This window comes from Python bivittatus, unplaced genomic scaffold (genome assembly GCF_059951505.1).
Source record: "Python bivittatus isolate LINGU-HERP-01145 unplaced genomic scaffold, Pbiv_v1 ctg000070_np1212, whole genome shotgun sequence".
Taxonomy (NCBI): domain Eukaryota; kingdom Metazoa; phylum Chordata; class Lepidosauria; order Squamata; family Pythonidae; genus Python; species Python bivittatus.
In genome coordinates, this window is record NW_028277034.1 from 55880632 (window position 1) to 55900949 (window position 20318).

The window sequence follows — 20318 nt, forward strand, 5'->3', positions numbered from 1 at the left end:
AGCAACAGAAGCACGAGAGACCAAACCGGGAATCGGGGTCTGCTCGAGAGGAAATGTGGCAGGCAGCCAAGAGATCTCCTGGAGCCGGAGTTTATGGCGCCAGAAAAGAGCAGCTCCGTTCAGGGCCGAGGGGGGTGGCGCACGGCGCGTGGGAAGCCCCAGGCTTACCTCTGCCCCCTGGGCTGCAGGCCAAGAAACAAGGGGTCAGAAGCTGGGGCCCCGGACCTGAGCTGCACTACTGTGGCCCAAGCCCAGAGGGCAGCAGAGGGTCAGCGGTCTTTATCTCTTCGTTGCCACCTAGAGGCCCCTGCAATTTGGGCAGGCGCTTATGACAGTCCCGGCAAGAGCCCTACTTAGAGAGCTGTGACTATAAACTGGGGTTTAATTCACTCCAGATGTGTAGCCTTAATTTCTTTCTTTCTTTCTTTCTTTCTTTCTTTCTTTCTTTCTTTCTTTCTTTCTTTCTTTCTTTCTTTCTTTCTTTCTTTCTTTCTTTCTCTTTCTTTCTCTCTCTCTCTCTCTCTCTCTCTCCTTCCTTCCTTCCTTCCTTCCTTCCCTCCCCCCCTCCCTTTTCTGCTCTCTTTCTTTTCTTTTCTTTTTCTCTCCCTCTGTCTCTCTCTCCAGCGCCAGTCATTGCCTGAGCGGGTGAATGAAATACGAACTGGTGACTGAGCCCAACCAGAAGACCCCCAAAGTTGCATCCAATGCTTCTAGAGGGGCACCAAGGGTGGGAAAGAAGGCTAAAAGCCCAGAAAATGGACTGTGACTGGCTGACTTTGCCTGTTTGCTAACTCTCCCCCACCCACAATGGAGGCTGCAGGCTTCAGTTCTGATGCTACTGACTGTATAAAAATCCATTTTTCTCCCCCACCCCCAGCCTGCTTTTATGGATTTTTTTTTTTTTTAGGAAAGTGGAGGATCCATGTGCTCTAATGCTGGGTGCTCGAACACTCTGATGTTTTCAGTTTTATCTGTAGGGAGACTGCCCACGGAAAGGACCCCCGACGTTTATATGAGTTTTCACAAGCAGCTTTTAACAGGGATTAGAAACCAATTAGGAGGAAATTGAAGCTGATTACAAGGGCTACAATCAGGTTCACCCATAAGAAATCCACTAGCTGGGGAGCAGCCTGTTAAAGAGGAGGGGAGCAGAAGGCCCTGCTCTGACTCCTGCTTCTCCCCAAAGGCAGGAAAATGGGGTCTGTCCTCTTTTTAGCTGCATAAAACCTGCAGGAATGAAGGACGCTTTGAAGCTGGGCATGCAGATTTAAGTTGATGATAGACAGACAGATGAGTGATAGATAGATGATAGATGATTGATAGATAGATAGATAGATAGATAGATAGATAGATAGATAATAGATAGGTAATAGATAGATGATAATAATAATGATAGATTTAAGTGGGACTGACATAAACAATCATGGTGTGCGTTTGTGTGGGTGTGTGTCCAAAAGTCAAGATAGCAGCTGTGGCTGTGTGATCCAAGCAATTGTGCAGAACAACCGCCATCTTGACTTTTTGGACCTTGCAGGGACCAAGCTCTTTGATGCCACATGGGGTTTCCTAGACCCCCAGCCCTCCCGGCCCCGTTGCCCTTCCCTGTCCTGCCCTCCTTCCTTTGTTCTGGATCGCTGCTGAATGGGGCTGTCCTGACTAAGATGATAAGCAAGGGGTGGTTTTCCCCCCTTGCTTTGCTGCTGTCCCTCTTCAGCATCGTGCCAGTCAGGTGGGAACATTTCCACCAATCAGGGCAGGGCATCTGGAATGGGAGGAAACCAATGTCCAGACCCTGCCTGGGGATCTTTAGGGTGTCTGCTTCACCCCCAACACCTGTTTGGGCGGTTCCCAAGTTTAAATGAATGAGAAATAAAAGGAATTGCTCAGAGCATAAGGCAGACTTTGCCAGGAGTAGCAAGATCCTCTCAAGAGGGAGAAATCTTCCTCCCCAGGAAGTGACTGAAACTGACAAGTGCAGGGAAACTGGCAAAGGGGCACAAACACACACCCAACCTCTTCTCCCCCACCTGAAATTGTGCAGCTCTGCTCTCTTCTCCTCTGCCTGGTGGCAGCCAGGAGAGCAACCGGCATCCACAGCAGAGGGAGGAGGTGGTGGGTAAGAAAGGAAACTGAGCAAGCACGAACAGAGAAGGAAAGGACGGGTGTGGCAGAGGCTGGTGTCATGGCATGAGGGAAAGACCTTGGGAGACGGGGCGAAGAGACGCTGCCAAGAGAAGGGCCAGATAAGAGACAGCATAGCCCACATCTGGATAGTGGGAGGGGAAAGAGGCTCAGAAGGGGCCCTTCCTAGTTTCTCGGGCTGTGAAGGAGACGGGGGGAAGAATTGTACTTTCAGACTTGCAAGATTGATGTCGGCTTCATGGGGTAAACCAAATAGGAATCGCAATCAGATGAGCTAATTCTACTTTATCGTAAGGCTACATTGGCAGAATCTCGCAAGTCTGAAAGTACAAATCTCCCCCCGTCTCCTTCACAGCCCGAGAAACTAGGGAGGGTCCCTCCTGAGCCTCTTGCCCCGCCCAGTACCCAGCTGTGGGATATTCTGCCTCTTATCTGCCCGTTCCCCTGGCAGCGTCTCTTGGCCCCGTCTCCCAAGGTCTTTCCCACATGCCATTACAGTTGGCTTGTGATCAGAGAAGAGGGATTTTGCCATTTATTTATTTATTTATTTAAATCAATCTATGCGGCTGCCCATCTCACCCATCTCACCCATGCGACACATGGCTGATGAAGATTTAAAAAAAACACAAGATAAATGCAGTATATAAAAAATATGTTTCCAACTAACAAATGCACGAAGTAGCTCCCGAAAGCACCAAACACCACATTGTGGCCAAAACTACTCTCTCAACATTTCTGTAGGGGCCAAAGTAAGACGTGGGGCCCTTCAGGGGCCTTTGCCGTTCTGCTCTGCTTGAACTTCCAAGGGCCAGCTTTTAATCTGCGCAGAGCTTGATCTCTACTCTCTGCGGTTGCGTTCACACAACCCCCCTAACCCAGTTACCCAATTAACCCATTTTCTGGCTTTGCACACACCCTGACCTGTCATCTGACCACGAGGGCTGCATTTCCACAATTCACTGAGCCACAAGCAGCAAACCCAAGTTTGACCCGCCAACCAAGCATCGTGTGCAAACGCAGCCAGGAGATCCGAAAACGTCTCTGTGGGCAGACCCGGTCGGTCAGTCCAAAAGAGGCCCCGATTCATTTGCCTACCTTGGTTGGTTCCAGCTGTTCGAAGATGTTCTCCTGGAGGGTGGCGGCCACTTTGTCGGTGTTTCGCTCCTGCTTCCGCATCTGCGTGGTGGGCGAGGTGGAGGGCCTGGAAGCCGCAGTCAAGTACGTCCCGTTGCCAAAGGCCTGGATGGCGTTTTCTTAGGGGGAAGAAAAGGGGGCCTGAGAGCCATACACCCACAGCGCCCCTCGGAGTGCAGGGTGGGGTTGAGGGTCATGTGACTGAATACTCCTTTCACATAGAAAACTAGCACCAAAGGGAAAAAGGCTAGCGCTTTCCCTGATTCTAGCTTCTCCTTGATGTGCTGGGTATTTATTTATTTAATTTGTTTATTTGTTGAAGCAATTCATACGGCCACTCACGGTGATTCTGGGCATCTTACAAAAATCCCAGTACAAAACCCACTCCATCCCCCCACCCCCCTGGCGACAACAATACATTTACACCAGCCATTTGATGGGCTCCGGGTCGACCTGGGATCCCCAGGCCCATTGGCACAACCATGTCTTCAGGGCCTTGTGGAAGAGCATCAAGGTGGGGACCGGTCTTATCTCTGCGGGGATGATGTTCCACCAGGAGGGAGCCACCACGGAGAAGGCCCTTCTTCTTGATGGACATCCTTAATAGGGGGACCCGTAACATGCCCTGCCTCCCCGATCTGGTGGGTCAGGCAGATGAAACTGGGAGAAGGCGGTCCTTCAGATAACCTGGCCCAAGCCATGTAGGGCTTTAAAGGTGACAACCAGCACCTTGAATTGGACCCGGAAGCAAACTGGCAGCCAATGCAGCTCCCGCAAGAGAGGTGACGCGTGTGCAAATCTAGGCTTGCACAAAACTATACAGGCTGCCATGTTCTGAACCAACTGAAGCTTCCAGATACTTTTCAAGGGCAGCCCCATGTAGAGAGCATTACAATAGTCAAGGCAGGACGTGGGTGACTGTGAACAGGGCCTGTTGGTCCAGGAAAGGGCATAACTGGCACACAACCCGCAGTTGTGCAAAGGCCCTCCTGGCCACAACTGCCACCTGCTCCTCAAGCAGGAGTTGCAAATCCAGGAGAACCCTCAGATTACGCACGGGGTCCGTCTGGGGCAGGGCAACCCCACCCAAGACCAAGGATGGCAAATCTCCATGGACCAAAGAATCCAAACCCAGAGCCATTCCGTCTTGCCAGGGTTCAGTTTCAACCCATTGCCCCCCTCCAGACCTTAACAGCCTCCAGGCACCGCGAGAGGGAGGTCGTGGCATCACTTAACTCGCCATGGGCTGAGATATACAGCTGAGCATCATCAGCATACTGATGATCTCTCACCCCATGGTGGTGGATGATCTCACCCAGCGGCTTCATGTAGGGGCGAGGGCCGGACATCTCACTCCCTATCAACACCGACTGGGAACGGAAGTGAACCAGGGCAACACAGTGCCCCCACTCCCAATCCCTGGAGCTGCTCCAGAAGGATACCATGGTCGATGGCATTGAAGGTTGCCAAGAAGTCAAGTAGAGCGAGGATGGACACACTGCCCCCATCTCACTCCCTCCGGAGGTCATTAAAAAGCATGACCAAGGCCGTTTCCGTCCCATATCCAGGCCTGAACCCTGACTGAAAAGGGTCCAGATAATTCGTTTCATCCAAGAACCTCGGGAGCTGCAGCACAACCACCTTCCCCAAAAAGGGAAGATTGGAGCCTGGATGAAAATTATCCAACAGGGTGGGATCTAGCGATGGCCTCTTGAGAAGAGGGTGGACCACAGCCTCCTTGAAAGGTTGGGGCACCACCCCCTCCCCAGAGAAGCATTAATCACCACCAGAACCCACCTGCAGGTCACATCCCGGGAGGCTTTCACCAGCCCAGAGGGGCACGGGTCTAAAATGCAGGTGGTTGCGCTCACACTCCCCAGGATCCTGTCCACCTCCTCCAGAGCAACGGGATCAACCCATTCCCAGATAACCGGGCAAGGGACTGCCCTGGGCACCTCCACTAGGCCAGCAGCCACGCTGGCATCTAACTGGGAACGCCTCCGAGCGACTTTGTCTTCCAGAAAATCAGCAAATGCCTCCGCACATCCTCGCAGGTAGATGTCTGTATCCTCCTTCCCCAGAAGGAAGCGGGTCACCGTCTTAAAGCTGCCAAGGCTGAGAAACCTTACAGTCATTGACCAGCTCAAAAACCAAAATGGAAAGAAAGCCTGAGACAGCACGTAAAAAGCGCTGTAATAATGATAAAACTGGTGTGGTCAAAGTCGGGTGTATTTTACAAACAGCGGAACCACAGTCAGCCAGATTCAGAGAAATACAACCACCTTGATCAGATATAACAGCACAATAAAACAGATCTGGGTGGCCTGGAAATCTGACTCGGGGTGGGGGCTTATTAGCTGCAGCCGGGCATCTTTGTAAGAAGGGCATGATAACAAAATGTGGGCTAATGTTTCAGGAGCTCCTTCACGGCAGGGGCAAAGTCTGTTTGAATGGGATGCCCCATAATTTGCTCTCAAAAAACAGCTGTTGGAAGGGCAATTAAATCTTGCCAGAGTTAGAGCTCTTCTGAATTTGGGAGCTATTATTTATAATTTTATAATTATGGGGTTTTACTGTTGGTTTTTATTTTTATTTGTTCTCTTTTTGGGTTTGGGGCTGGTTAATGAGTCCTACTGCCACCACACGCACACACACACCCATACACCGAGTCATTGTGAAACAATAACTTGGGAAGAGGCCAGCCAATGCTCTTCCTTGGACGTCTTGCACGCTTCTGGATGTCCTCGGAGTGGCTTTCCTGTCCTTCTCCAACAACCCCCCAGCCTGGGTAGTCCGGCCACTGCTCCGGCCAGCTGGGAGTGCTGGAACTTGGTGTCCAGTACAACAGGACCGCGGCTGGGAAAATCTGCCTTATGTTGGTTTCTCCCTGAAGACCGTCCATGAGCAGAGAACTTGCCCTTCATCACCCCCAGCTCGACTGAGCAGCCCGCTTGGAAATGGGAGCAAGGCAGAAATTGATCAGGTGTGCCTCCTTCCCTGCACACAGAGGGCAAAGCCACCCCCTCTCCTTGCAAGCTGCTAAAAAGGACAGCCAACCTGTTTGGTGGCCAGCTGACGCCCAGAAGATCTGCAGCGTCCTTCCGGCCGCAGCCTTGTCACCTTGCCTTGAGGCTGGGCCGTTCCGCATCCTTGATGAGTTTTGACACATCCAGGCTTTTTCCCTTCTGGGCTGAGGCTGTTTCCTCCCCCCGCCCCCCGCCCCCACCTTGCAAGGCCCTCTGCTTTCATCCTCAAGGACCGAGGCATTCGTTTTGGAACAGGCAGCTTTTGCTCACTCCAAAGTCACACAGCCAGCCGTGGTCTTGCACCTAGTCAGAACAAGCATCAAGATTCACACCAGGCCTGACAATAAATCTCCCCTCTCCAAAACCCTAAGAAGAAGTCACAAGGACAAGGCCTGGCTAGAGAGAGTGCTTTGATTGCAGATGCAGAAGAAGCTGGCGATGTGCAGGAGATCAGCCTACGGCAGAGCACGGAAATTAAGCCCTCTATAAAATCGTATGCAAAAGTTTAAGCTCCTTTGATCGGATTGCATTATTCAATGGATCGTTAAGTGAAGGGAAACTGACCCAGCTTCTGCCTGGTTCAAGTAAACCCAGCATCCCTCTGCTAAATTTAAATGCACACTTAGCATTTATATCCAGTTGTTTGCTGATTCAGAATAAGGAAACAGGTGCAGACGTTTGGTTGTATGTTGGCTCGGTGCTTTGGAGGAAATCACAACTTCCAAAGTGTCCAGCTAAGAGTTTTTTCTGTTTTTTCCTTCGGATATTTCCCCCCACTCTTCCTTGCAGAACTTGTCCTGCTCAGAAATATTCTTAAGCCTTCTTGCACGGACGTTATGTTTGAGATTCTCCCGTATTTGTCAATAACATCAGTGCCTGGAGATTGTGAAGGCTAACACAAACACTTTATCTTTCTTTCCTGAACCGACTTCCTTGGGTGGGAAGTTTTGGATCTTTGTCTTGTTGAAATTTCCAACCTCTCTCCAAAGTTTTCACTGACCCAGGGTTTAATGGCGGTTCTCCCTGCCTTTTCAGATCCACAGATTCAGAGCAGCTGATTTCCCAGACTTTAAGTTTGACATCTGTTCTGTTCCGCACAGGGATCCCATTGGACCATCGTTTCCCACGAGGCAGGGAAAAATAATGGGGGAAGAAACACACCCAAACACACCCACGTACTTACTCTCCCTCTCGTTCCTCCAAGTGGGAAAAACCAAAACCGTGGACCTTCCTAGACACGTGATATAGTCCTGTCCAGGAGCATCGGTAGGACGGTCGAAAAAGTCAAGATGGCAATCAAAACCCCACCCTCTTTTTAAGTGCATTGCATGTTGGGGCTGCCCTTTTGACTTATTTCTTTATTGATATATTGAATTCATAGAGCTGCCCGTCTCACAAGAAGTGACTTTGGGTGGCGTACAACAAAGATATAAAACAATGGAACATGTAAAAAAAGCATTATTAAAAAGTGTAAAAAAGCATACGGCACACAAGAGATTCGATCAGCAAGGGAGCCACCTCAAGATCTCCCCAGTCCCCTGAGATCCCCAGGCGTGATGACAAAGCCAGGTCTCGAGGGACTTCTGGAAAGTAAATAGGGATGGGGCTGACCTCACATGGGGGGGGGGGGGGAGAAGGTTCCACAAGGTGGGTGCCACGGCAGAGAAGGCCCACCTCCCGGGACCCGCCAAGTGTAAGTCCCTAGCAGACGGGACCCGCAGCATGTCTTCTCTGCCAGATCTTTTCTGACCCCCATGGTCTTGTCTGTCTGGCATCCTTGCACCCCCCTCTTCATTCCTTGCCATTTCCAAAAAGGTTTACTGTAAACTGCTGCAAAGGAAGGGTCCTGGCCCCAGGGCAGAAGGAGGCCGTGGGGGACTTTCCCTTAGGTGGTTCCATCAGGGAATCCCAGGCTGGCTGTATGTCAGTCGCCTACTCACAAGAGGGTTGAGTGGGTAACGTTTCCCCATAAAAGCCTTTGGGCCAGTTTTATTCACAGCCAGTACAACCAGGAAGGGCTTTGGTTCTGTCTCTTGCATGATTGATTTCCTGTCCTCTTGACTCTCTCTAAAAATCTCCTTCCCTTCTCTCTCTCCCTCTCTCCTTCCTTCCTTCTTTCCTTCCTTCCTCCCCTCAGTCCCTCCATCCCTCTTTTCTTCCCTTCTGTTCCCACTTTCTCCTTCCTTCCTTCCTTCCTTCCTTCCTTCCTTCCTTCCTTCCTTCCTTCCTTCCTTCCTTCCTTCCTTCCTTCCTTCCTTCCCTTCTTTTCCCTCCTTCTCCCTCCTTCTCCCTCCTTCTTCCTTCCCTCCCTCCCTCCCTCCTTTCCTTCCTTCCCCTTGAATGGCCACCCAACTCACAAAACACCTCTGGGTGGCTTAGAAACATTTTTTGAAATCATCATAACACAAAGCATATCAAAACCAGAACTGACTGGCAGTCGAGGACGCCAAGCCCTGTATTTCATGGCCCCTCTGAGAAGGGCTCAGTCAGCCCCCCGGCCCAGCACCCACGGGAACAGCCCGGTCTTCCCTGCCCTTCGGAAGGCCAAGAGGGCCAGGGCCATCTGAATCCAGCGGGCAGGTGCCACACGAGAGAAGGGGCCCTTCCAGACCGCATCAGACAGCACTGCTTAAGAGAAGGGAGAGGCGGGGGGGGGGGATGCAGTGGCGCCCCTTCCCCACTCCAATCCCCCCAAGGCAGCATCCTTGCCCAAGAGTCCAATGAGGCCCGTGCAGCACTTACGGAGACAGAGATTCTCGGTGAACAGGTGCAGGAAATGCTCGCATTCTTGCTGCCGGTTCCCGCTGGCGTGGCAGGTGCACCAGGGCGCGATGTTGGAGGTCGAGTTATCGATGTAGTTGGGCGTGATGGTGCTGCCTGCCGAGGTGAGGGAAGGAACAGAGAGCATCTCTGAGAAGGGATGAGTCGCCGTGGACAATCTAGAGCGGTCTGAGGTCGAAGCAAGACCACCTTGGCCAAGGGTGTTGGGTTGGGTGTTGGACAAACTCCCGCAGCATGGGCATGGCAAGCGGGCGTGCCCGGTGGGTTAGAATCTGATGGCTCTGTTCCTGGGGAAAGGCACTCTCCCTTTGTTGTGTCTTGCTCAGCCCCATTCAATGTAGTATCTTCCCAAATGAGCGTCCGAAAATTCCCAACTAACATTGGGGCTTTATCTAGCTTCATCTCCCTCATATTCTGCAGGGTGTTATGAGCCATGGCCAGAATGATGGAGCTGAGAGAGGCAACAGAGTCTGAATTAAAAGGAGTCTCTCTCTATGTCTTGGGGCGAACTCTCTACAGCAGTGCTTCTCAACCTTGGCCGTTTTAAGATGGGTGGACTTCAACTCCCAGAATTCCCCAGCCAGCATGGCTGGCTGGGGAATTCTGGGAGTTGAAGTCCACCCATCTTAAAACGGCCAAGGTTGAGAAGCACTGCTATACAGCATGCGTAAAAAACGTTTTATTTTATTACAAGTTAGAAAAAAAAATAGACATTTTTCTTTAAGTACAAAAAGGTACAAAACAAACTAAAGTAAGAGAGAAACATTAGAATTAAGGATAAAAAATAAAATGCAAAACTGGAAAAAAATGTCCAAGCAATCTAAGCATATTACTTAGCTTTCAAATATTAAACAATATACAACGCTCTCTCTCTCTCTCTATGTATATATATACACACACACACACATACAATGATATATATATATATATATATATATATACATACATACATACAGTATATATATACATACATACAATGCTATATATATACACACACACACACACACACATACATATATATACACAATGCAGTATACACACACATACATACACACACACTAGTGTAAAAAGATTTAAAATGTAAAAGAGAAGAAGACGGTGTCGTGCCAACTGTACCAAAGGGAAACATATTGCATCCTTTTTAGATTAGCAGAAAATATTGTCTTTTCAAAAATGGATAAGTTATTTCTAGGGGTGGGAGCCTATATGTTTATAAACACTGCAGATTGGTCGTGTACAAGAAGGGGAAGTTAGAAACCAATTTTTTACTTGCTTCTGTTTTTTCTTTTAACGTGCAAAAACAACAATAACGAACAATACAGTGGAGACCTTGGTATTAAATATTAAGCTTAAAATAGAAGCCTTTAGCATATAATAAATAATTTAACGGATTTTGCAGTTGTTTATCGATGCCACCCTCAGCTTTAGAAATAAGATCTAAGCAACCTTAGGCTTATTAACATTAATATTTTAGAAATCATAGTTAATACTGATATAAACTTATTTTCTTTATTTTTAAAGGTTTAAGTGATCTAAATCCTCAGAGCGTTAATAACCTCTAGTCAACATTGTATAAATACCATTGTACCCAAAGAATGCAATTTATTATTTGTATTTTAAAATTTAAGGAAAAAAACGGATAAATTACACAGGTCCTGAATCCAATCCTTAATACATGGAATAATAATACTTCCCCATTCTCAAAATAATTCTATTAGCCGTTCCCCGTGCCTGATATAGCCAAAGTTCCTCAGCAAAGGTCAAATTTCACATTTTTTGAATATAATGCAACATAACATTTTATCATTAAGAGATTTCCCCATAATCTCTCTCTCTCATCTTATATTTATCCATCTATCATCAACATCATCTATATCTAATAATCTATCATCTGTCTGTCTGTCATCTATTTATCTGTCAATCATCTAAAAACACATTTTGCAAAAGGGTGCCAATAGCTCACAAGATGAAACCATATGTGACTCCAGACAGCATGGTCACTCAGCTATTCTAGTTTAGCAAGTTTCTAGTCCTCATTATTTTTACTACACCCACCTTATACATAGATGTTAAGTCACTGGTGGAAAGGAGATGGAAAGATGGAAGCAGGATGTAGACAGTAGGTGGGTAAAGTAAAGTATATGTAAAATCTCGCATGAATCAAACTCAACTTCTGGTGAATACACAGAGTTATCAAGCTTGTTTTCTAGTTAACAATATGGAAGTGGTTAGCTACTGCCTGCCCCTGAGTTGTGTTTTCAGCTTCTGCACCCAGCTTACAAGCTTGAGATCTCTTTGTGGTCTCCCATCCAAGCAGTAAGCAGGTCTGATGCTTTGCAAGATCAGCCACGGTCAGCTGGATGGTGTCCTTTTTTGTGGCCTAACGGCCAGTGGGCCACACGGTCACAATTATCTCCAAAAATGTAGGTAGAATTGAGCGGACTCCAGAGTACGGGGACGTTTTCCAGCAATTTCTCAAGGGTACTGAAAACAGTGCCCTGGTGGGGGGATTTCCCTCCTGGTGGCTTCTCTTGGGATTAGCGGCCTACACAGAGGTGTGTGTCAAAACGGGCAAGATGCTGGACACATCGTGAGGCTGCATCCGCCATCTTGCCCACTTTGACCACCCTCCCTCTGGATGCCGCCCCTTGGGAACAGAAGCGCGGTATGCCAAGAAACAGTGGATCTCCGAACAGAGGACTGTGCAATGAGAAACTAAATAGATGGAATAAATAACCAAATTGGTGCAAAACCACCCACGGGCACCCACGTCCTTTTCTTCTAACTCTCCCCCCCCTGACAAATTCACGCAGCAAATTCTGCTTCACCAAATTGCACGAAGATGGGTAGGAAAAAGGCGCAGAATGTAATCAATGCATTCAACAAACATCCATGGTCGCCTATCTCACATACGTGACTCTGGGCGGCGAACAATTAAAAACAGCTGAACGCAGGATAAAACCACCAAAATGTAAAAAAAAAAAAAATCTTATTGGCAAGAGGATGTCGTGCACGTGAGTAACAAAGATTCAGCTCTACTTTTTCACCTTACAAAGACGTGTGACTCCTGGGAACGCTAAACTTGGAACACGCTCTTTGCCTGCCTTCGGTGGAACTGCGACGGCACTGGTCCGAATTCTGGGCCGATGTGGCACTGACCTCTGCGCATTGCGGTTTGGCAAAATCAGGTTGGCATCGCAAAGGATCCAGCTGAATTCAGGACCTAAATATCCTCTGGGAAGAATGAACCAGAGGCCTTTTCCCCATCACCGTCCCTAAAATGTTCCTGTGACTGATATTTAATAGTCAGATACGACATTTGGGTGTGTTAAACAGAGAATTAGTGCAGTGTTTCTCAAGCTCAGCGACTTTAAGAGGTGTGGACTTCAACTCCCAGAATTCCCCAGCCAGCCATGGCTGGCTGGGGAATTCTGGGAGTTGAAGTCCACTCATCTTAAAGTCGCTGAGCTTGAGAAACACTGATTTAGTGAAACAGATCCTGGGCTTTGAATGCTATCTTCAGCAGTGGCTCCCGCTATTAATGGGACGAATAATCCGCCTGGCTCCTCCAATCACCTCCACTTCCCCTTGATTTTTCTAGCAACCAACAGCAGCAACACCCAGTTCCCCTCGCCCTTCCCGATAACGTTTCAAGAAATGCCAGGTTCCCTACCTATGATGCCGGTGTAGGCCAGTAAGCAAGCTGCGTAGTTTTCTTTCTGGCACCCCGTCCCAGATAGGATCCCAGACGGCTGGCAGTTGACCTGGAACTCGGCATAACGAGATCTAGGAGAGAGGAAGGGGTGCAAATGGGTGCCGTTAAGAACAGGGTTGAGCTGCTGGTCCTGGCTGGCCGGGCACATAACCGAGGACGGGAAGCGTATTTTGGGGCATAGAATTAACTCCTGGGTTGGAAAAGAACTGCTCAGAGGTGGGCTGCATACAAATATGATGATGGATGGATGGATGGGTGGGTGGATGGATGGGTGGGTGGATGGATGGATGGAGAAACAGACAGACAGACACATAGACAGATAGATGATAGATAGATAACCCCCCCCCCCAAAATACAACTGGAAAAGAGAGAAATATACAAATATCCAGGTTTATTTAAACATGTTGGCTTATTTGCACATTCAGAAATAATTGCTATAATTTAAATCAGTGTTTCTCAACCTTAGCAACTTGGAAGATGGGTGGACTTCAACTCCCAATGCTGGCTGGGGAATTCTGAGCGTTGAAGTCCACCCATCTTCAAGCTGCCAAGGTTGAGAAACACTGATTTAAAGTGACAGCCGGGAAGAAAGTGATCTAACTATATTGCCTCTCCACCTTTTAAAATCTGCCGAGCCCAGTGGATGGGAAATGTTAAGATCCTTGCAAATGCTCAGGATCCTTGACCTTCAAACCAGATTTGGACTAGGGACTTCTTCAAAGGGAAGATGCCTCTAAGGAGAAAAGCCGTCCTCGGATCAGGAGAGCACGGGGTCTGTCGCTCTCCATCTTTCCCATTTCAGAAATGACTCGAGGGAACAAGAAGACCATCTTGGTGGAGACGACTGATGGTGAAGAGGGAGAGACGGGAGACCCCCCTTGCCCCCTGGCTGGTTCTTTTGAATGCCATCCTTAGGATTTGTCTGCATGTGTGAATCCATCCAGGCTGGAAAGAGCCATCAGTGGGCCTTCTCGGGATGCATTTTCCTAAGCAGCAGAGTCCCTTGGCGCAATGAAAAGTCAACTGTTTCAGGGAGCTGCAGGGGGCTGGGGAGAATCAACCATACGTTTGCCGTTGGAGGGACTGTATTTTCCTGAAAGGACTCCCTGCTTTTAGAAAAGTCACATATCAGGGTCAAACTTTTCCCCTGATCGCTTTTTATGCACAGAGAGATTGGACAGAAGAGAGGATCAGCCGGGGATTTCTCATCCCCAACTAGACTCTGAAGGGATACAGCGTCACTTTATGTGATGAGGGCGCTGACTGAGCCTGTTTATGAATATAAAAGAGTAGTGCCCGCAACAAAAGTGGTTTGGGCACCCTACCTAGGTTTCCATTGGCACAGGAGACACATTTAGCCGGAGCCATAACGGGGGTGTTATACGGTCACGCTCCGCACATGGCTGATTGCTGGGAAATTCCAGGACTGCAGATCAGCGACTGTCTGCAGGCGCCTAATCAGATAGGGAGCCTAAAGGAATTTATTTCTTGCTCAGCCAGGTGGGACAGGAAAAGCTGCCAGCCACAGCCATCCATGGCCCTTGAAGGAACATATTTACAGCGACTCTTTCCCTAGCTGAAAAGTCACTTTCCACCTCCACAGTTAGTTATCCGAGGCAGGCGGGAAGGTGCCGAAACGCACATCTCGGTGTTGGGCTTCACACCCTCCTGTCTCTTTGCTTTGTCCTCACGCCAGCCATTCTTGCCTCCTGTTTCTGCTACAGCCACAAACATCCTTCACAGCTGATGCTATTTTCGATGTGGGCCTGTGTGCAGAACCCGCTGGGTAAAAAATAAACATGGCACAAGCAGTGGTGAGCTGTGATGGTGAGAACAGTAGCAACATATGGTCCTTTGTGAAGCCTTGCCAAAGCTGAAGCAGTGCTATAACACACACACAAACACACACACACAGGCCAGTTACTCCTATTCCCCAGTGCTGGGCCTGCAAGGAGACCTGATTACGGCCTGCCCCGAATTCAAGTCAGCTCAGGACCCAGAGCCTTTCACTCCAAGTCGCGTTTCCTCTTTCTTCTCCCTGGGCGAATGGAAGGGCCGCTGGGCACAAGAGTTGCCTTCTCTTGGCTGATCTGGGGATTTGCAGAAGCTCTCGGCTGCCTCCTCTTGTGTAGAAATCTCCAATCCCCTGGGCATGGCACAGACATTTGGAAAGGGGGGAAATGGTGCTTGGTTGTAATCCAGGGGGTAGGGCAGCCCTGGGGGTCCCATCCTAATCTGGAATTGGCTCAGTCTGCCTGGAGGGATCCCACTGGAGGGATCCAGCGGTCGAGACACGTTTGGGCATGTGCTTTGCACCAAGCATTTGGCTCTGCAAGGAAGGGCTGCGTGGGGTGGAGAATTGCCCCTGCTCTTTCTCCTGCCTGAAGAAGGAGATGTTTTCTTCTGCTGGCTTCAGGGGACTGATGGTCCAGGGTGCTGGGCAATCTGGGCACCCGAGAACGCTGGGTGAGCGGGCCTTGGACCCCATCTGCGCCCTCAACATCACGCAGGGACCTCTGCTCCGATGAAGCCAGCAATGGGCAACAGCGGACCCCTTTTCCCCCCACTGTCACTGTGGGCACGAAGAGCATTTTCCTAAGCTCTGGAAACCTCAGAGCAGGGCTTTGATAAGGGTTTTTTGTTCTGGATGGCACAAGAGGAGAGAGTTGGATTCAGACCATTTCCAGTCCTGTGGTTCAGGATTTGAAAGACAGCCTCGGTCAGAGGCTTTTCTCAGAATGCAAAGGTTGACGGGATCTCAGCGATCAACCGGTCTGGCCCGCCCATAAAACTGGTGTTACTAGGTTCCCTCCCCCTCCATCCACTGGCTGTGCCACGGATGTCAATGCCCAACAGGCCCTGGAATGAGGTCAGAAGAAAGTGGTGGCACCTTGAGTGAACTTTTTGCTCCGACCACTCAGGCTGGCTTCACCTGACTGAGGAAAGACGAAATGCCTGAGTTTACACAGCTTGATAAACCTGGTTAGGATTCCCTGGGGGGGGTGGCATGCTGTGTGACCCCACCTTGTCAGGTTAGTTGATGGCTCAGTGGGTTCCGTGGCCTGAGAAAATGGGCTAATTCGGCAACCCAGCTCAGCGTGTTGTGTGAACGTGCCCTCAGAGCTTGGCTGCAGGAAAGCGTTGGTACCTGCAAACGTAGTTTCCTCGGCAGGAGTCCAGCGGCGTCAAACAGTTTGGCTTCTCCTTGGCCTCGTAAGAGCAGGTGGGGACGATTGTCTGCCTGCGTCGCTCGGCGCAGGCTGTGTCGGCACAGGGGCAGAAGAGGAGCTCGTGTGTGTACTCGGGGGGCACCCGGTCGAAGAACTTCCGCAAAGCCTTGTGGCACTTGGAGCGATTGCAGGGATCCGCCCGGGGCCCCCGCCGGATGCAGAAGGAGACGTACTCGGTCCGGAGCCGCTGGCACATCGCGTCCACGTTGCAGGCCTTGGCAGCGTCCAGGCAGCGGTTCACCTGTGTCACCTCGTTTTCAGAGCCTGCAGGGCAGAAACACACCAGATACGATGGGGGCAATTCCAGGCCATCCTACGGTGGAAGAGCCCTTGAGGTCATCCAGTCCAACCCTCTGTCCAGGGCAGGAATCGCAATGAACGGATCCCAGGCCCGTAGCTGTCCAACCTCCCTTTGGTGACATCCATTTCCTCTCTGGAGACGCTTTCTCTACCATTCAACCAGAATTTGCCTTTCTGTCACTTAAATCTCCGATCCTGCGACCGCCGTCCAAGGCAAAGGTTCCCATGGGGGTCTCTGTGGGACTGCCACAAATATCCAGATGGCCACTGAGTGCAATTGCAAGCACCATCTTCACTTTTTGGGCTCCCTCCCTGCAGACCCTCCTGTTTCTGGGCTTTGAAGAGGGCTATCACGTCCCTCTTCAGGGCTCAACACGCCCAACAACTTCAAACTCTCTTCATGGAACTCAGCTGAGGGTTGATGTGTTGGCTTTCAGCGAGCCAGGCACCATTCCAGGTGCTGACTTTTTGAGTGAAAAAGTCACCCAGGTCGTAGGCTCAGGATACCTACAGGATCAACCTAGGAAACCACTACAAATGTTAGATTTGGGTGTCCCCAATGAATTGTAGAAGAAGACAGTGGGAGGAGGTGCTACAGAGCAGTGTTTCTCAACCTCGGCCACTTTAAGATGGGTGGACTACAACTCCCAGAATTCCCCAGCCAGCCATGCTGTAGTCCACCCATCTTAAAGTGGCCGAGGTTGAGAAACACTGCTATAGACCACAAAGTGTCACTTTCTGCTCAGTGTAGAAAACCGAAAGCCTTCCTAGCAGAGTTCAGCCAGCCTCAGCTTGGCGACCTCCATCTGATGGAAGTGTCTAATGGACCATGTGGAGAACCCATTTCCTGGTGCCTCTGTAACCTTGAACCCAACTCTGCAAGTGGAAAGCAGAAACCAGGATTGATCGGTCAATTACCAAGCATAATGATATTCCTAATTATGGCCCTTGCAGAACATATGATGCGTCCTCTTGGAAACTACGGTAGCTGTCCACCTTCGTCGGCGAGGCAGATGGGAAACCCAGCCGGCCTTGCTAACCAGCTTAGAAAGGATCTCAAGGAAGGGAAAAGATCTTTGCTGTTCTGAGCACATCCCCAATGCATCTTTTGTACAAAGGGACTAGAAACGGGCTCTCTTGATTTCCCCAGGTTGCGACAGCCGGAGGGTGAGGAGGTCGAGGGGAGAATCGCTTCCAACGCCTTACCTGCCGTGATGGACGCCAGACGGACATAGTCGAACCCCCTCACAAAGGGTTCATAGGGGGAACTTTCCATGACGTTCATGCCTAAGGAAGAAAAAAACAAGATAACTATGGAAAAAGAATGCCATTGCCTTCCTGGTGCATATTATTTACATGTGCATTCATGAAACCCTGCGCTCTGCCATCAGGCTAAGAGGGAATCATCTGGGTCATCTTCTAGCAGTGATGCACAATTAATACCAGATTACAAGGGCCGTTTAGATCCATAAAGGGGACAAATTAAAGCCCACTGACCCCTTAGCTTTCTTGGACAGATTTCAGATGCCTTTGATAAGCTCTCCATGTAGACCAGTGTTTTTCAAACTTGGCAACTTTAAGATGGGTGGACTTCAACTCCCAGAATTCCCCAGCCAGCCTGCTGGCTGGGGGATTCTGGAGTTGAAGTCCACCCATCTTAAAGCAGCTGCAGTTGAGAAACACAGGTCTAAGGAAAGGTGGCCTTCCGTGGAAATCAGGGGTGGGGTCCCCTGCATCAAACAGTTACGGTGCGAATAAAACAATCAAGCCGAGTTGATGGCTGTGTGCCAACAAGGATGATAAAAACGAAAAAGCTGAAATCTTGAGAAGTGCATATTTGGGGAGTGGGGGTGGGAATAACTGTTTGTCTCCCGCTCTGAGAGAGGCGAGATAAGGAGAGCGTTTCATGAATGGGTCCAGGCCCAGGGACCAAGTCAACCGATACCCCCTGCTGGATCTCTAATGCCAAGGAGGAGGCCAGAGCAGGGATCTCGGACATTGACCTGAATAAACTGGTGCTCCGTCTGCTATTTTGGTGTTTCCCAACCTTGGCCACTTTGAGATGGGTGGACTTCAACTCCCAGAATTCCCAACAACGTGGAATTCGGGGCTTTGAAGTCCACACACCACGAAGTTGCCAAGGCTGGGGAATACTGCACGATTTGCCTCCTGAGCCTTCCGCAATATCCTGGCTTAGGGTTCCAGGGATCTTCACTTGGTTCCTGAATTAATCCATTCCTTGGCTTCATACTGTGCGCTGGGGTGTTTCTATTCTGCAAGATTTACACCAGTTTGGTAGATGGATGAAGAAGATGAGGGATGGGTGAGTTTCTTGGAAGGCAAGCTGATCACATTTTTAAAAAAAGCTTGCTGAAAGAATGTCTCACCCTTCCCATATCATCTCTCCTTCCTTCCTTCCTTCCTTCCTTCCTTCCTTCCTTCCTTCCTTCCTTCCTTCCTTCCTTCCTTCCTTCCTTCCTTCCTTCCTTCCTTCCCTCCCTCCCTCCCTCCCTCCCTCCCTCTTTCTTTCTTTCTTTCTTTCTTTCTTTCTTTCTTTCTTTCTTTCTTTCTTTCTTTCTTTCTTTCTTTCTTTCTTTCTTTCTTTCTCAGCTACCTATTTTCTCTCTGCTCACTTACTAAACCTGGGGCAGAGCTATTTTGAATAATAAGCTATTTACCATCCCTTTTTTCTGAGGCACTAAAAATGTGTGTATGTGATTGTGTGTGTGTATTCCTGAGCAGAGGGAAAAATCTATAATTGTTCAAATAAATGCATATTGCTACAGACTGGTGCCACAGATAGAAGAAACCCAGAGAGAAATTCTAGTGTCATTGTAAATCAACCTGTTTTTACTGTTATATAAAAACATTGCTACATACCTATTAAAAGAAAATAACTGAATGCTCAAGGGAGGGGAAGTAAAAAGACTAACCCTTTTTAAGAAGCCTTTCTGTTTGGTGCTCTGAACAATAACTTCTGGTTCTTGGATACAGGAACCCTGTTCCCCAAATTATTTCCTGCATGGTGCAGAATGGAAGAGGGACCACCTGGTGTCCTACTTTCCATCTCTATCCTGCTGCTGGGACACACTTCCTTTGGGGATGGCCATGCTAATTACCCACAGGACTGGTTCCAGTAGCTCTGGAAAGTTTTGTGTCGTTCTGATAGATGTAAATAGATGTATAGATGTAGATAGATATATAATCTCTCCTTGATTTTGCAAGCTCTTTAATTCCCTTTTGGGCCAGGTACTGTAACTGTTTCGGTCTTTACGTTTAATAAATAAGCATTTTTTCCCTAGATGAACTGAGTGGCCTCTGCACTTGCTCCGATCTGGATAGAGGGATTGACTGGGGCCGTGCTGGGGGCAGACTGAACTGGAAATTACCCACCAAAGTTTTACAGTCCTGGTGGTGTCGGTGGCGGCCGGCAATCTATTCGGCCTCCCGGGTGGGGCTGGGCTGCCCTATCCCTTTTCTCCAATGATTTTCCTATAATCTTCTGCTTCTGCCTGACGTCCTGCTAAGCCTTTTTGAGATTTGCAGAGCCCAAAGCATCCTTGATCAAAATCCTGGGTCTTTGGGAAAGGGTGGCGTCTTCCCCGCCAATTACAGACGTTCAAACCTCGTTCAGTTGCATGGAGCTGCTTGGCATTGTTTGTGTGTATCTATCTGGATAAACAGCCATCCTCAGAGAGGAGAGAGGAGAGATGACAGACAGACAGACAGACAGACAGACAGACAGACAGACAGACAGACAGACAGATATTCATTCATTCATTCATTCATTCATTCATTCATTCATTCATTCATTCATTCATTCTTGGGATGCATTGCAAACTGGTGGAACTCCCAGCCACAAGATATTTGCAAAGCACAAAAGGCCTGGAGGGATTCTCCCTCCTTCCCTCCCTCTTACTCATGCCTTAGTCAGCTCCTGATTAGACTACTGCAAGGCACTCTCTGTGGGGCTGCCCTTGGAGACCATTT

At 49.2% G+C, this 20318-nt stretch overlaps 1 protein-coding gene across 1 annotated transcript in view; it reads right to left on the reverse strand.

Annotated features, from left to right (window-relative positions):
• The window catches only part of GFRA4 (GDNF family receptor alpha 4), a 111896-nt gene that overhangs the window by 16509 nt on the left and 75069 nt on the right, over positions 1–20318 (reverse strand). Inside the window, exons 3-7 of the mRNA XM_088133217.1 lie at positions 17535–17615; positions 15947–16292; positions 12757–12869; positions 9045–9179; positions 3238–3395 (exon numbers count right to left, since the gene is read on the reverse strand). Of these exons, the coding sequence (XP_087989343.1) occupies positions 3238–3395; positions 9045–9179; positions 12757–12869; positions 15947–16292; positions 17535–17615 (833 nt within the window). The remainder of the gene's footprint in view (positions 1–3237; positions 3396–9044; positions 9180–12756; positions 12870–15946; positions 16293–17534; positions 17616–20318) is intronic.